Source organism: Daucus carota, chromosome 7 (assembly GCF_001625215.2).
Source record: "Daucus carota subsp. sativus chromosome 7, DH1 v3.0, whole genome shotgun sequence".
NCBI lineage: Eukaryota > Viridiplantae > Streptophyta > Magnoliopsida > Apiales > Apiaceae > Daucus > Daucus carota.
In genome coordinates this window covers 4,032,222-4,047,948 of record NC_030387.2, presented here as the reverse complement: position 1 = coordinate 4,047,948, position 15,727 = coordinate 4,032,222, and the positions used below count along the sequence as shown (strand labels likewise).

At 33.2% G+C, this 15,727-nt stretch overlaps 1 protein-coding gene across 1 annotated transcript; it reads left to right on the top strand.

Moving 5' to 3' along the window:
• Positions 1-13,662: 13,662 nt before the first annotated feature.
• On the top strand, positions 13,663-15,169 carry LOC108193272 (AP2/ERF and B3 domain-containing transcription factor RAV1). Its single transcript, XM_017359861.2, has one exon. The coding sequence runs from the start codon at positions 13,834-13,836 to the stop codon at positions 14,872-14,874; it is 1,041 nt and encodes a 346-aa protein (XP_017215350.1). The 5' UTR covers positions 13,663-13,833; the 3' UTR covers positions 14,875-15,169.
• The last annotated feature ends 558 nt before the right edge of the window (positions 15,170-15,727 follow it).

The following is a 15,727-nucleotide window of genomic DNA, read 5'->3' as shown; positions in this document are numbered from 1 at the left end:
TCATCTTTGTGCGTAGAATGAGCTACATTGTTCGTTCTCTGTTTTTACTTGATTTGTATGTACATGTTTGTTTGTTTTGGTAGATCAGTTCCGATCCTCAAGCTTTCGAGCCATATATTAATTTGTACACGTACATGCAAAATCTGAATAATTGAGATTAGAGTTGTTCGCAAACAATTTGAACATAATTTCGTTAATAACTAACTCGGCTTGGTCGAACTCGAATATAAACAAGCGGTGTTTGAGAAAACAAGATCAAAACCCGTTTTTACCGTTACTTTTTTTAATTTTTTTGGAATCAATGGAAAAAATTTAACGGAATCTCAAGACCGCCACATTATTAAAAGAAAACTCCAGCTATCATTTTGTATTTTTTAAAGTCCAGACAACATTCTCTGAAATTTTAAAAATTTAAAAAATTACTAACAAATTTTTTGTGAACTCGGCTAGTCAGTGTTCGATAAAGCTCGAATGCAGTTTACCATTTCAACGAATTTGAGCTCAAACACATAGAAAAAAATCGAGTCGACATATAGTTTATTAAAATAAAAGGTTTGATCAGACCCAGTATAATCAAAACCAGACTTATTTCCCTTTGTGAACAAATTAATCAAGATATTATTACCAGGAAATAGAGGTAAACACGGAGACCACGTTTAGAGTAGTCCCATGCAGAATAATATATCGATTTCGAATGAATCCACTGAAAATATTCATTTGAGAAATAAAATAGTCATACTAGCCAACTAGTCTTTCGGGGGTGTTAAAATATCGAAGCAACACACGTTATTTGTTTCCTAAACAGAGTATATTATCAACTTTGACGAAAATGAGAGATGAGGAAATGACCTGGTCTGCGAGACATGAATACTGTTAAATTTAACAAGTACTACAACAAATCAACAATGCTTGTCTTCACAGATTAAGACTAATCCACCGTATTAAGAACTCCCATATGGTGCGTCTTTTATTCCAATCTTCGCTGGTATTAATTGCGATTTGACTAAGCTATGTGCGTGTTTGGGCGAGGGTGCTTATTGGCCTTTTTGCAAGTAGATTTGAGATATTCTCGAGATTAGCCAGAATCGAATTACCTGAGCCAACGGAGGATAAATCTTTAGCCACTGAACTATCCAATCGTGCTCAAGGTAGAAGTACTTATAAAAAACTGGAGTGTTGGTGTTTGTTTCCGAACTTCTACTTCTTTCCGAAATAATTTAATCACTCAAAAATCTTAATTTACTTCTCACTTCTAATCAATATTTTTTTACTTTAAGTAACCAGCATTATTTTTTAAATTTATCCAAACAACCCCTATATATATATCCTGCATGCAGACTGTATTATTAATGGAAACGTCCCCAGAAGTTGACATTATAGAATGCAATGTTTGAGTTAGGTTCACTAGTTTAACATGTAGAGTAATTACAAAATGCTAATCTATGACTTTTGAGGCATTATAGAGTTTGTTATGTGTCATGTTGAGTGATAATTACACTTAAATCCAGCTGCATTAGCATTGTAGTATAGACTTATGGTTGAGATAAGTATATGAGATATTCTGCATGCTTTTTTGTTTGACTAAAAAGCATTGAATTCAAATGTCGACAATTAAATAAAGATGAGAACGACCTGCCAAATATCTGTGATCACGTAAGGCTTCAACCTTACCCCATGCAAAAACACGGCATAAATATATTTATTACTCTAATTCTTTGACTCAAAATTGCCTACATATGCATGGTCTTTTCGTAAGAAACGAGCAGTAAAGCTGAGAGAATTCTTTAAAGTCCATGCCAACCAGAGATGTAATTCTCGCATATTATACTGCATACTAGATGCTAATTACGGAATGCATTTATAAAAACTAATATATTAACCTTAAAATAATAATTTTAATGTATTTTAAGCTCTAACCTGATATTTATTTTGAGAGATGATAAATTAATGAAGTTTATGAAAGCTTAAACAATTGATTTTTATGGGTTTAGTAGTATTATTTTTCAGGGTCCTACAACGATGATTTTGTTTTTTATTACTCCATCCGTCCTTTTTAATTGTTATACTTACAAAAAACACATATTAAAATAACTGAAATGTTATAAGTTGTTTTCATGTATGCCCTTATTTTATTATATGAAATATAGTGTATATATTGCTGGTAAATATATATTAAGGGGTAAATATGAAAAATATGCATAAATATACATTGTAACAATTGTATTTGGAAATTCGATCAAATATCGAAGTACACATCTATCAGTATTTGATCAAATTCGTCAATTGATATATGATTTTCAGATACTTATCCGAATCAGTAATGGAACCAATCTGTTTTTATAATCCTTTGTTTGATTTGATAGAATAATCAAATATGGAAGAGAGAGCAAGTATAACGCTCATTAAACAGTTTAAAGAATTTGTATGACATTGAGCAAATACCAAAACTAGTTAAGAGAGTATATATTAATGGAAAAATCATTTCCAGATCATTTCTAAAATAAAATAAAATTAAGATTATCAACTAGGGGTCAATAATTTTCGTTTGTCATTATTCCTTTTCCATTATATTCAAAGATATCTGCCTTGCGTACCCACCACATCAGTGACCGAATGACTCCCAGTCTACCCTAACGGTTTCTTCTCTAATTTTTCGAATCTACCCATATCAGTAATTAAAATAAATAAAGTCAACTTCTATCTTTTTTTTTTTAAATCAAGTCAACTTCTATCTAGAATATCGATTTGGAATTCTATCTAGAATATCGATTTGGAAGTAGTAAAAGCACTATGATGTTATCGTAATCGAGTAATTCTTAGGTTCTGCCTTGACTTTGAACTTGACTATCGTTATCATCATGCCATTCTAGCGAATACAAGTATACAACTCCTCATAGAACAAAATATTGCGCACCAAATAGTTCAGTAAAATTTCACGTGGCCAGATTCGGCACGTACGTTCATTCAAAGAGTTGACATTTTTTTTTTTTGCCAATTAAAATTTTGTACATAATATATTCGAATAAAGAATAATCGTTTCATCATAAATCTGATTTTAGATTTAGTGGGTGTTTGGTACGGGTTTTTTAACTCAGCTTCTGTAGTTATTAGTTAGAAGCACACTCATTTGTACCATTCGTGTAAAAAGTCAAGAAGTATTTATAAAAAAACTAACAATACTAGTTTTTGTTTCATGAGTTCAACTTTTTTCACAAACATTTTAATCATTTATAAGTTTTAACTTGATTCTAAAATCTACTTCATTTTTTTATTTTAAGCAAGTAGCATTTATTTCAAGCTAACCAAACGGTCCCATAATATTAATCGCCAAAACACTGTATGTAAGTTTAGAAATAATGAGGTCATTTGGATAAGTTTAAAAAAAATGATTTCAAGTGGATTAAAAGTGAGAAATAAATAAATTAATAAAATATTTGAAAAAAGAGAGAAATTCGGAGAAAAAAATTTTCATTCTTAACTTCTTAAAACTGTTTCCTTTTGTTTAAACAAACGTGTGAAAAAAAACAAAAACCGGTAGCAGCAACAGCTTCTCTTGAACCAACGAACGCTATACCAATCTCAAGTAATGTACGTAAGTTAATAATGTTTCCGATATCGGATCTCGCATACGAAAATCGTAGAAAAAATCAATTTTTCTTCTTCAATATTCCGAAATTTTATAAATTTTCGACTTGCTTAGGCATCTAGATGAGATTGACTACTTATTAAAAGTTAAACCCAGCTAGTGTTGACTTTGATCAACATTATCATATGGTATATGCTTGGTCTGTATCTGAACATTAGTTTTAACATAATGCATAAAATTACAGAACACAACGCGTTATGTTGTCAAAGAGTAGCCACTAGCAAGTCGTCTAAATCCAATAGTACAACGCAATTTCCACTCCATAATAATTGGCATTTTCTACTTGACTTGATTTACCAGAATTATGTAAATATATTTTGTAGACTCCACTAATTTTCATACGAAAATAGTTTAATCCACCTTGCAACAAGTTGAACTGGTCCACGAAGATAATTGATTATCTGCGAGTAACAGAAAGAAACAGAACGTGTATGAATATGTGTGATTTATCAACAACAGTACCAAGTGGCCGAACTGATTTTGACTTTAGGTGTGTATTTCATTATGTGTGATACAGTGGAGCTTTAGAAAATTAGCTGGACTTGCCATGTCGGCAACATAGCCAAGTGTGCTACTCCTCATTATGTTCGATTTTGTGATAAATTAATTAATAGTTATATAATAATTTAAAACAGGACTACAAGCATAGTTATATTTCAGAAAATAATCTTGAGTTTTTAAAAATAAATTTCGGAAATGAAATCAAACAAATATTTATTACTTCTTTAGTTTCTTTTCGGTTTCTTTAGTTTGTTAATATTTGAACAAAGTCGTAATGTATTTTAAGAATCCTACGTAATATATTTTCATATTATTTTAATTATTTTTTCATTCTGAATTATAATTTAGTGCTTGAATTTTTATTATTTAGAAAGAGTCGAATTATAAAATTACATTTTCAATATATTTTAAAAATATTTCTCAATAACAAAAAAATTATAAACAAATGAAAAGAGCACTTATTTTCTATCCTTAGAAGTGAAAACTGTCACACAAGTAGAGCTGTAACTCGAGTCGGGCGACTCGCGAGCTTGCCCGGCTCGAACCCGTTAACTATGCTCGACTCGGCTCGTTTAGTTAAATGAGCCGAACTCGGGCAAAAGTTCCGGCTCGTTCAATTAAACGAGCCGGCTCGACTAGACTCGTGAAATTAAACGAGCCGAGTTCGGGTAGAGATTTAGTTTCGATTAAGTGTAAAATTGAACTAGCCACTCGCCTGGCTCGCCAAAACTGACCGTTTAACTAAACGAGCCGGCTTGGCTCGACTCGTGAAATTAAACGAGCCGAGTTCTGGCAGGGATTTAGGCTCGATTAGTTAAACGAGCCGACTCGGCTCAGCTCAATTACCTTCGGCTCGAATTACGCCCAACTCGAAACTCGACTCGTTCGGCCCGGCCCGAACGACAGACATGAGAAAACTGCATGACAGGGCAATAACAAAGCCACAGCACCATAGCCAGTTTGCACCATACGGTCCTGCGCCTCCCAACTTGTACATGCGACTATCGTGCAAATACGAACACCATGTACACATACATATCTATCACACTGTTTGTGTGTAATCATTGATTTTTATGGGTCATTATGTCCAGGACATGAAGAACAAACTCATAAATTACATCTTTTGCATGATTAATTAACCCCAACTTCCAAAAATACATTATTATCATCTTTATTCAATTATCACTCTTCCAATTGAGGAATACTTTCCGATTAATTTGATGTATTTATATTTTAGTCGTAGTCAAAATATAAAGAGAATTACCAAAGTTTCCGCTTATATTCAAAAGAAAGAATTTTCTTTGGTTGCCATGCCATGGCAGTTGCCACGAATTAAGAAAGCCTAGTGGCTCAACTCCAAATCCAAACTAGTCTATTTTTCGCTTGTTTTCAGCGAAACAATGACCAGGCTATAAACCACCACTGTCCTTCTTTCTAATTTTGTCCTCATTATATTATTTCTTCGTGTCTTCTCTCCAACAATATTTTTCTCAACGAAATTTATTTACATTAAATATAAAATTATGTTTTTAAATAAGTTTGAACTTTCACATGTACATTTTTGAAGTCTATTGTCTTCTTCATTCCAATTTTGTCTTTGTTAATTGTTAGTATCATTTCTTCGGGTCTTCTCTCCAACATATTTTTTCCACAAATTTATATATATTATATTCTAAAATTATGTTCTAAATTAAGTTTTAGATTGCGCATTTTATATTTTTGAAAATTTTCCATTTTAGAAAAATATAATGTAATTTGTCTTGTTAGGAAAGATTTGTACACTATATATCTGATAGTAATTGAGTATATCAACTTAGAAATATCAAATAGTTCAAGTGGCTAAGTGGCTTGAGTGTATGAGCTGGACCGAGTGAGAGGATAAGCATAAAAAGCATAAACGAAATTAAAATATGTTGTTGTGTACACGGGATGTACAGATTTAATAGCTATAGAGGCCAAGAGAGAAGTTAGAACAATTGGTATTTGCTTACCTAAATCAAATATTTCAGTCATCAATATCTCTGCGACGGCCAACTGTTGGATTTTATTATTTGTAAAATCTTAATCTATATCGTTTATGATAATTTATCGCACGTTTGTTGCTCGTTTCTGTTGATGATATATTCACCCCACAGATTTTATCGGTGTTCAAGTCGGCTGTACTTTATAATTGGAAATAAACTGAATTTTAATTTAATCGAATAATCTTTTTTTTTGACGCAAAGCAAAGAATTCAATATAATACAAAAATCTGATCGGGACAAACCCTTTAACTGTCAATTACAACCTCAATATGAAGAAAAACAAACTAAACTCATTTTATTTTCACATCACTTAATATATAGATTATTTAAACTTTTTAATATAAAAAGTATTATAATCACATCTCGAGTAATGCAACCGTCATCAGTTATGAACATAGTAGCATCGCAATTGAACTCACGTAGCAATTGAACTCACATAAGCATTATCTGTAACCCAACGTCCAGAACTATCAATTATTTCAATAAATCGATTAAATACTGTAACAAAATATTCTATCTTATTTTCGAAGTTGGATCCAACACTTGTATATTATATTACGAAACTAAAAAATTTCGACCCGGTATGAAATTCTTCATCCATAAATCAGCATTCAGTCCTTCCCGAAAACATTAAAGTATTTTATATATTATAGATGAACACGAGAGAATACAGATAATTCAGCTCACAAGTACAACTAAAACTTTGAATGCTTCGATCTTATTCTTAACGGAGCAAACATGCATTAACATGCATAATTCATACTTGCTTTACTCCCTAAGATGGCTCAGTAGCAATGCGAATGAATGTATAAAGCTAACTAAAAAGGAGGTCGCAAGGCGACTGTAAATTTGAAAATGACGCAAATTTATCGACATAAACACGCTGACATCACGAAGCAGATAGTGATTAATCGTAGTTTACGTATAAAAAGGAGACTATTATATGATCTTTTCTTGTGGCATTCGTTTCGCCACCTTTCGCAATTAAACATGCACACTTTATTAAATATCTAAATTAGTAAATTCCAATTTTTTCCTTAGCAGCCTATGGACTGTAACAAGTGGCCGACTAGCTAACCTTGTTTAACTCGAAACAATTTCCCAACACCTAATAGAATATTTCATTTTCAAGAAATTCTGTCATTTTGTGTTCTAATTCCACAGACTTTTCTCTCCCACTGTGGCGGGCTTGTTTTTATGCCATTTATTTGTTTAAAATCAAAATAAAGTCGATTACAAGTAAATACATATAAAAAAACTAAGTACGAAACTCGTGTAACAATTATCTGTCAAAGATTCAAATTTACGATGGAGGGATGAATAATGGAGGGGGAGGGGTCCATGAAGAATAATCTATTTGTGGCCTATCGCAAAAATACAAAATGTGGTTATGATGCAGTGGTGGCCTATTCTCTCCAGTTCCTACCATCATGAACCAAACAACATATAATAATTTCCCACTTGTGAGGAGTAAACTGGAATTACCAAAATTATTCAAATCCGCACAAGAGACAGCATTTCCGTATTTCAGCATTTATAAAATGCCGCTCTCTTTTCTCCAACACAACACAAAATAATGCATGTCCTATCTAAATTATTCAAATTAACTAGAGCTGAAAAAATTTCATTAATTATGAAGCCAAGGGGCTCTTCGAGTAGGGTCGATATATGCAAATAAAAACCAACCACTGCCTATCTTTCAGATGACAAGCCCACCGGCTAATCAATCTATCGTTTTTCCTTAACTGTAGGGGGTCCTCCAATGGCTTCTAATTCAACCGTACAGATTTGTACATGATTTTTATCAAGTGTTAAGTCTTTAGAAACTCTTCATAGTATCATTTCCTTACTTTGAAAATTTAATCAAGGATTAATAAGATAAAAGACTCTTTGTTTCTAACAAAGTGTACATATAACATATTTTATAGGTTAAGCAATCTGAAAACAAAACGACAATTTGTTTAGCTCGTTTTTTGTTTCATAATCAGATTGTAGTTGACAGTTCGGAAGGCTTGTCCCGGCTGAGTTCCGATCAGTGATTTTTGTCGATAAAACCAATTGTTTGTCCAAAAAAATAAGATAAAAGATAGCAAAAAATTAAATAAACAAAAAGTTGGATTTCAGATAAATGATTGATACAATCAACTGGGGTATAAGAAATTCTCATGATGAACTAGGTCGAACCCAAAATGTGGAAGGACAGAAGATAAGTTTTTAACCACTTGAGTTGAACTTATGTTCAAGAAAATTAGAATATCGAGGTGGATTATCTTGAAAGAAAATAATGGAAGTCTTATTTTGAAAATTAATAAAAATAGAACTTTCGAGCCTGGATAATAAAGACAAAAAAAGGATAGGAAAAACAGGCAACGAATTAAATCGTGACAGATAAGATTTATGGGAAATTTTTGTTCCATGAGCATTTACCCTAATTTGTCCTCATCTTTTTCCATCCCTCATTATAACCTTTGCCCCCATAACTGTTACCCATCCACCTAGAATCCAGATCAAGGTTACATATTTTATACTCCCTCCGTCTCTAAATACTTTTCCTGTTTGTAGTTTTCACGTTTGCCAACATACATTTTTAATCGTTAATATCTTTCATTTCGTAGTAGCATTAAAAATAAAAACTTCATTGTATTAAAGTACTCGTGAATACGAATCTAACAAGATCACTCATGACTATATTTAGTTTTATAGATTAGATGTAAATTAGTAATTTGTCTCATGTTATGAACAGTACCGACATCCCAAATAGGAAAAGAATAAAGAGACGGAGGGAGTATCATTTACGTTTTTTCGAAAAAAGTATTAATATTCTTCACTAGGAAAACGTATTGCATGTTCATACTGAGTTACAAGAAATTTTGAACATGCAAGTTTGATGTGGGAACCGTAAGGCCCGTAACAATGTGAACGCTGTAGTAACAAGTAATAACAGGTGAAAATATTATAGTGACGGTGACGACGGCACTGTTTTTTCAGTTATATCATACACTATACACTATAGTACAGATGTACAGTATATATCAGTACGATAAACATGTTTTTCTCGTAGCTCAAATAATTAAGAGTTTATCCTCTACGAAATACTGGCTTCCACCTTCATCTATTCTGAAAATATTTGAAACTGATATATTTATAAAGAAAAGAACATGTTTTCCTCTCATAAAAGTGTCAAAAATTTTTTATTTCTCTTCTTTTGTGTTTGCTTTTTTCTTCCAATAAAACTTCTTTGGCATTTGTTTTTCCGGATCTAAGGATTCAAAACCTTTTCCGATTTGGCCTTCTTTTCTTAGATCTCAATTCCACAGAACTACGGATTTCTCGTTCTTCCCGGTGCTTTTATCCTTGAAAGTGGCCCGAGTTATCGTGTTTCTGTGAGTTTTGTTCCCCAGATCTAAGATTGACTTGGTTTAGCCAATATTTCATTTACGCATTTGGTTGTTAGGTTATCACGTTTGGTTTGGTTTTTTGTTGTCTCACCGTTTGTGTGAGTTTTGTTATTTTCTCACCGTTTGTGTGAGTATGATGTTTGATTTAGTAATAGAAATTGTCAAGGGATTGCATCCTCAGTCGATAGCTCAAACTGTTTGTGACGGAAGCGAAAGTGGCGAAGTTTGTGTAGATATCATCTTCAACAAATCACGTGATTTTATCTCCAAGATGAATGGATTAATCAGTGATTGTTTCTGTATTTTGTTTGTTCGACGCGACTGTTTATGTAGATGCCGTATGGCTTTTTATTATTGAATTAACTCATTTATCAAAAAAAAAAAAAAAAAAAAACAATATTTTTTATATTAGTAGTTTAACTTTAAATATAAGAATTATTTAAAACAAAACCTTTAACTATGAAAAACTACCGTAGAAATTCAAAAAAAAAAACGAATATATTACTGATTAATAATAGTTAATCATTGGCAAGTATCCCAACTCAAATTACCGAAAGATAGAGTTCGAGCCTATTTACTTTTAATAATCTTACCATTTATCATGAACACGAAATAGACAGATGTATATATTCTCTCCGACCCTATAGTTATTTTAATTTTCTTTCGAATAAAAATTTGATATTTATACTTTTATCTGAAAAAATTCAAAACAAAATTATATTTATGTACATTTAAAATACGTGTTAATAAATCAAAGAGTCAGAGGAAATAATTCATCTTGATCGATGGTGAGAAATGAGTTATCAAATTGATCATGAACTTCATGTTGATCCATATTAATATGATATTGTCCGTTTTTGATCATATGATCAAATCTTTGTAGATTTATTTTGAAACTTCTCTCAAAAGACCTAATATTAACAGAGACCGCTTATATTGAAGGCAAATATTTTTATTTTTCTGATTTAAAATTTGGATTGAGACCCACTTAACCATATATTCTTTATATCTGTATAAAAGGGTTTTTAAACGTGTAAAAGTTCGAGGAAAAAATAAGATGCCAAACCCATGTAAACCGGATGCATGTCAAGACAAGTGCAATATGAACACGAGAGCTGGGGAGAGGACGCCATGCTGAATAGTCAGCAGTAGCAGCAAAACTAAAGGGAGAGAGGTGCATCTTTGTAAGACACGGTCCACAGTCATGTGTCCCCCCATCAACTTGCCTTATCTCTCCACCCCACCACCGGGTTTATTTAACATCCTTTTATTAGCATATATGATATAGCTCATGCATTTTTCAATAAGATACAGGTCATGTTTGGAAGTTAGAGGTTTGAGACAAAATTAGAGGTTTGGGGTGAGTTAGAGGTTTGACCACTAAAATCCGCTAATACAAGTGTTTGGTAGTTAGCGGATTGAAATAGAGGTTTGGACTCAAAAAGCTAATTTTGAAAAAGCTATTTTGAGAAGTTTTTTGGTTAGAGGTTTTGGTTTGTGTCAGAAAAAGCTAATTAATCAGCTATTAACCAAACAGTTTTTTTATGAGAAACATCTAATTCAATCCGCTAGTCAAAACATCTATTTCAATCCGTTAGTCAAAATATCTAATTCAATCCGCTAACAGCTAACCGCTAGCAGCTAATCCTCAAACAGCTAATCCCCAAACAGTTCGTATTCGAAATTACTTCATGCTATCTTTTTGAAGCAGATGTACACGTAATGTTATTAGTTTATTAACGAGAAAAGCAACCCCTTATCAGATGTGTATATTATAGAGGACAATTTTATAGGACAACTCAAAATCAAATGAAAATCTGCGCGAGCATATAATCCGATGAGATCTGTTTGTTTTTGCATGTTGTGATGATCGAGTAGTGGCCGGTGAGTATTCAGGTAAATGGTGCGGCTGATACTTTTCATGGAGCAAGTCCAGATATTTAAAATAAACAACTTTTTCGACGATATTCATATGTACATATTTTAAAACGCTAGGAAATCTCTAATGCAGGGACGTAGCATAACATGGGTCAAAGGAGACCATATCCACCGCTGAGGGCCATAATATCAATATATTTTCTATTTTACATGTATATATGTTAAAAAATAAATTTTTGGCCCCCTGCTTATATAATATTGATAATCTGTTTGAAAGTTTCACGCTCCAACCATACTCTTCTTTTGTTTATAATTTATTGTCAAGTCCCAAATTATATTTGTCGAACCTATGCATGTCATGTAAGAAATCTGTATGAAGATTACATATCATTTATTATCATATTAAAGTGATATATTATATTCATAACAATTTAAAATATTAATAATATACTATTTTAAATTATAATCAACTAATATAGCCAACATCATCGAAACACAATGTCTTACAGATTCAGCAAATTTTACATAATATTTTATAGGTCCAAATTAGACGATCGTTACAACCAACGTCATTGGAAAAATGCTCAAATATGTTTTATTTACTACATTTTACAAATTATTAGCAAAATACACTCCATCAAACCAATTAATTAACGCTTTGAGGCTTTCAAAATTTAGAAGGTTCCAAAATTGATAATTTTGTCAGAGTATCTTAAAAAAGTTGATGATGTCAGTAATTTTAGGGTTTGTCTTGTGTATGTCCGTGGGTGTGGTGGTTGTATATGCAGGTGTTCATAATTATTAAGATATGAGAGCCAATAAAAATGAGTCAAATGTATAAAATTCCGCACCTAGCATGTGCCTATGGGCACATACCAGAAAAACCGATAATTTTAATATAAAAATATGTTGTCATAGTGATTTAAGATATTATACACATACATCTACTCCAACAACATGCCTTATCTTTATGCCCTAATACTGAAATATTAATATATTTGAATACAACTATATTTAAAACAAGTGTGAAAAGAGAGACAAGTGAATATTTTATAAATAAAAATAGTTTAGGACAAGTGGGGTTGTGCCTTAAAAATGAGCCACAGGTTGTGTGTCCTAGTGTTTTAAGACACCACTATTTTATAGATAAAAACAGTCTAGGACAAGTGTGATAGTGTCTTAAAAATGAGGCACATGTTGTATGTCGTTTTAAGGCACCACTGTGTGTTCTAATGTTTTAAGGCACCACTATTTTATAGATAAAAATAGTTTAGGACAAGTGTTATAGTGCCTTAAAAATGAGGCACATATTGTGTGTCGTTTTAAGATATCACTAGGACAATATTAGATTATATTATTATACCAAATGTCTTAAATTTTATTTAGGGCAGAGTTGGATTTGCTCTAAAGGCTTTTATATGGTCTCAAAATGCCTGGACATTACATTAAATATGCTTTATATTTTGCTAGTTTAATATGCTTTGTTAGAGCATCTCCAACGGTGTTGGCTATAATCGTTGGCTAAATTGGACCTGTAAGACATTCTGAACCTGTAAGACATTTTGCTTCAATGGTACTGGCTATATTGGTTGGTTATAATTTAAAAATAGTATGTTATTAATATTTTAAATTGTTAAAATAGAATATATTAGTTCAATATGGTAATAAATGATGTACAATCATTCTACAGATTTTCTTACAGACCTGTAGAGGTTCGACAAATTTAGTCATCCATAGGAGGTTGGCTAAATTTATAGATAACAGCTGAGCATGGTTGGAGTTGGGTTTTTGGAGCTGTTCGCTAAATTTTTTTATTTTAAGTATGCCACCTCACTTTTTAGCCAATGACTTTAGATGGTTGGAGATGCTCTTACATGTTATTTAAATACAAGGATTTTGGTCATCAACATGTCTACGCTTAAGAAATGAAAATGCTGAATAGTCACTGATTGCCAATTTGGAGATTCCCACACATATACCCCTGGAAGGCACATGTATTACCATTTCATCACTCATCACTATCCCACCCTTGCATTCTTTTTCTAAACACCCATGAATCTTCCTAGTAACTTACCCTCTATTCAGTTGACCCCATATGATCCTCCATTTACCCCATTATTATTTTAATATTCTTTTTATCTATACTTACTCACAAATGTACAATCATGCTACTCACATATAATACTTACACATTTTTAGCCTAATATACTGTTGTTGCTTTTACACAACACTTGATTCCACTTCTCCTCCTATATATACCCTCCCTCTTCTTAAAACCCACTAAATCATTCTACACCTCTCTCTCTCTCTCTCTCTCGATCTCTCCCGAATCTCTCTCCATCTCTCCCAAATCTCTCCCTAATATCTCTCTCCAAATACATCAGAAATGGACGGAAGTTGCCTAGATGAAAGCACAAGCACCGAAACATTATCTACAACACTAACAGCATCTATATTCACATCTTCACCAACCCTCTTCCCAAAATCACCCGAAAGCTTGTGCAGAATGGGAAGCGGAACAAGCATAATCCTTGACTCAGAGTCCGGCATAGAAGCCGAGTCAAGAAAGCTCCCTTCCTCAAAGTACAAAGGCGTGGTTCCCCAGCCTAATGGCCGCTGGGGCGCCCAAATCTACGAAAAACACCAACGCGTCTGGCTCGGCACGTTCAACGAGGAGCACGAAGCAGCCAAGGCTTACGACATAGCCGCTCAGCGTTTTCGAGGCCGCGACGCGGTCACGAACTTCAAGCTCTTGTCCCAAGACGACGACGTCGAGATCATGTTCCTCGACGCGCACTCCAAAGCCGAGATTGTGGATATGCTGAGGAAACACACTTATATTGATGAGCTAGAGCAGAGCAAAAAAACAAACGGGTACAAGAAAAGAATGGACAAAAATGACCCTAGTGTTAAGTCTATGGATCGTTTGTTTGAAAAAACAGTGACACCAAGTGATGTTGGCAAGCTAAACAGGCTGGTGATTCCTAAACAGCACGCCGAAAAGCACTTTCCGTTACAGAACGGGAATACCTCGAAAGGCGTGCTGTTAAATTTTGAGGATTTTGGTGGGAAAGTGTGGAGGTTTCGGTACTCTTATTGGAATAGTAGTCAGAGCTATGTGTTGACCAAGGGTTGGAGTCGGTTTGTCAAGGAGAAGGGATTGAATGCTGGTGACATTGTCAGTTTTCAGCGATCGAATGGCGTGGATAAGCAGTTGTATATAGATTGGAAACCGCGGGACGGGGCGGATTCGGGTATTCGTGTCGGGTCTGATTTTGCCCCGATTCAACCTGTCCCGATGGTGCGGTTGTTCGGGGTGAATATATTTAAAGTACCCGAAGACGGTGTCGATGGTAACGGAAAGAGAGCGAGAGAGATGGAGCTCTTTCAAGTTCCTAATAATAACAAGAAACACAAGGACCGTTAAAATCTTGTATTAGTATTAGTTCTGTTATTACCGCGATAGTCAAATGTCTGCTTGTTATCTAGACCGTAATCTTGATATTTTGGATCAGGCAAAGTTTAGTGCAAATTAGAGCCAAGTGTATTAATATCGTGTTTTTTTTGTTGGCGTTGCAAGTTGCAAGAAATGATGAATGTGAGGTGATAGACAAAAGAACAGCTGAAGAGAGCTGTTCAAACTTAGGTGGAACATTGTCATAAAAAGGAGGAAAATAATGTCAATTTGTTCTGTTCAAACTTTGGGGATTGTTTTATACATATATCTGTGTGTCACTTGTTTTAGTACTACTTTGGTACTTGATTCAAAGTATCCTATGCTTTGTTGCAAATAGCATAAACCTCGTGCGTGCTATTCCTGCTATGCGCATACATGATTAATATTATAAAAATCGGAAATTGACTTTAATTATATATAATTTAATAATTCATAGAATGATTTAACTCACTAAATATATACTATTAATTGATAATAATTAATCCGGTGGAATTTGTTAAATCGGTGATTTAAAACCAGGCACGGAACAAACTGGAGGATGGGTATCAAAATTTGGTATTCTGAGTAGAGTGAGATAGTATTGCAGTTCAATCTGTTCTTATCTTCTTGTGTTGAACGCTTTGGTTTTGTTTTTACCCACTTTTGAGTTGGCATAAATATATTTTTGCCAGTTGTCTATATATCTTTTATAATATTTGATTTGATATATCAATTTGATGAACTCAAAGATAGAAACATGTGCATAATGCATCCGGTACTAGGGGTTGTGTCCAAAACGAAGAAGGCTAGTTGGAGTATTTTGGTAGAATAACTAACTGATTAG

What these genes read in the sequence shown, in the direction of transcription:
- LOC108193272 (XM_017359861.2), top strand. Translation starts at nt 13,834, where the DNA reads ATGGACGGAAGTTGCCTAGATGAAAGCACAAGCACCGAAACATTATCT.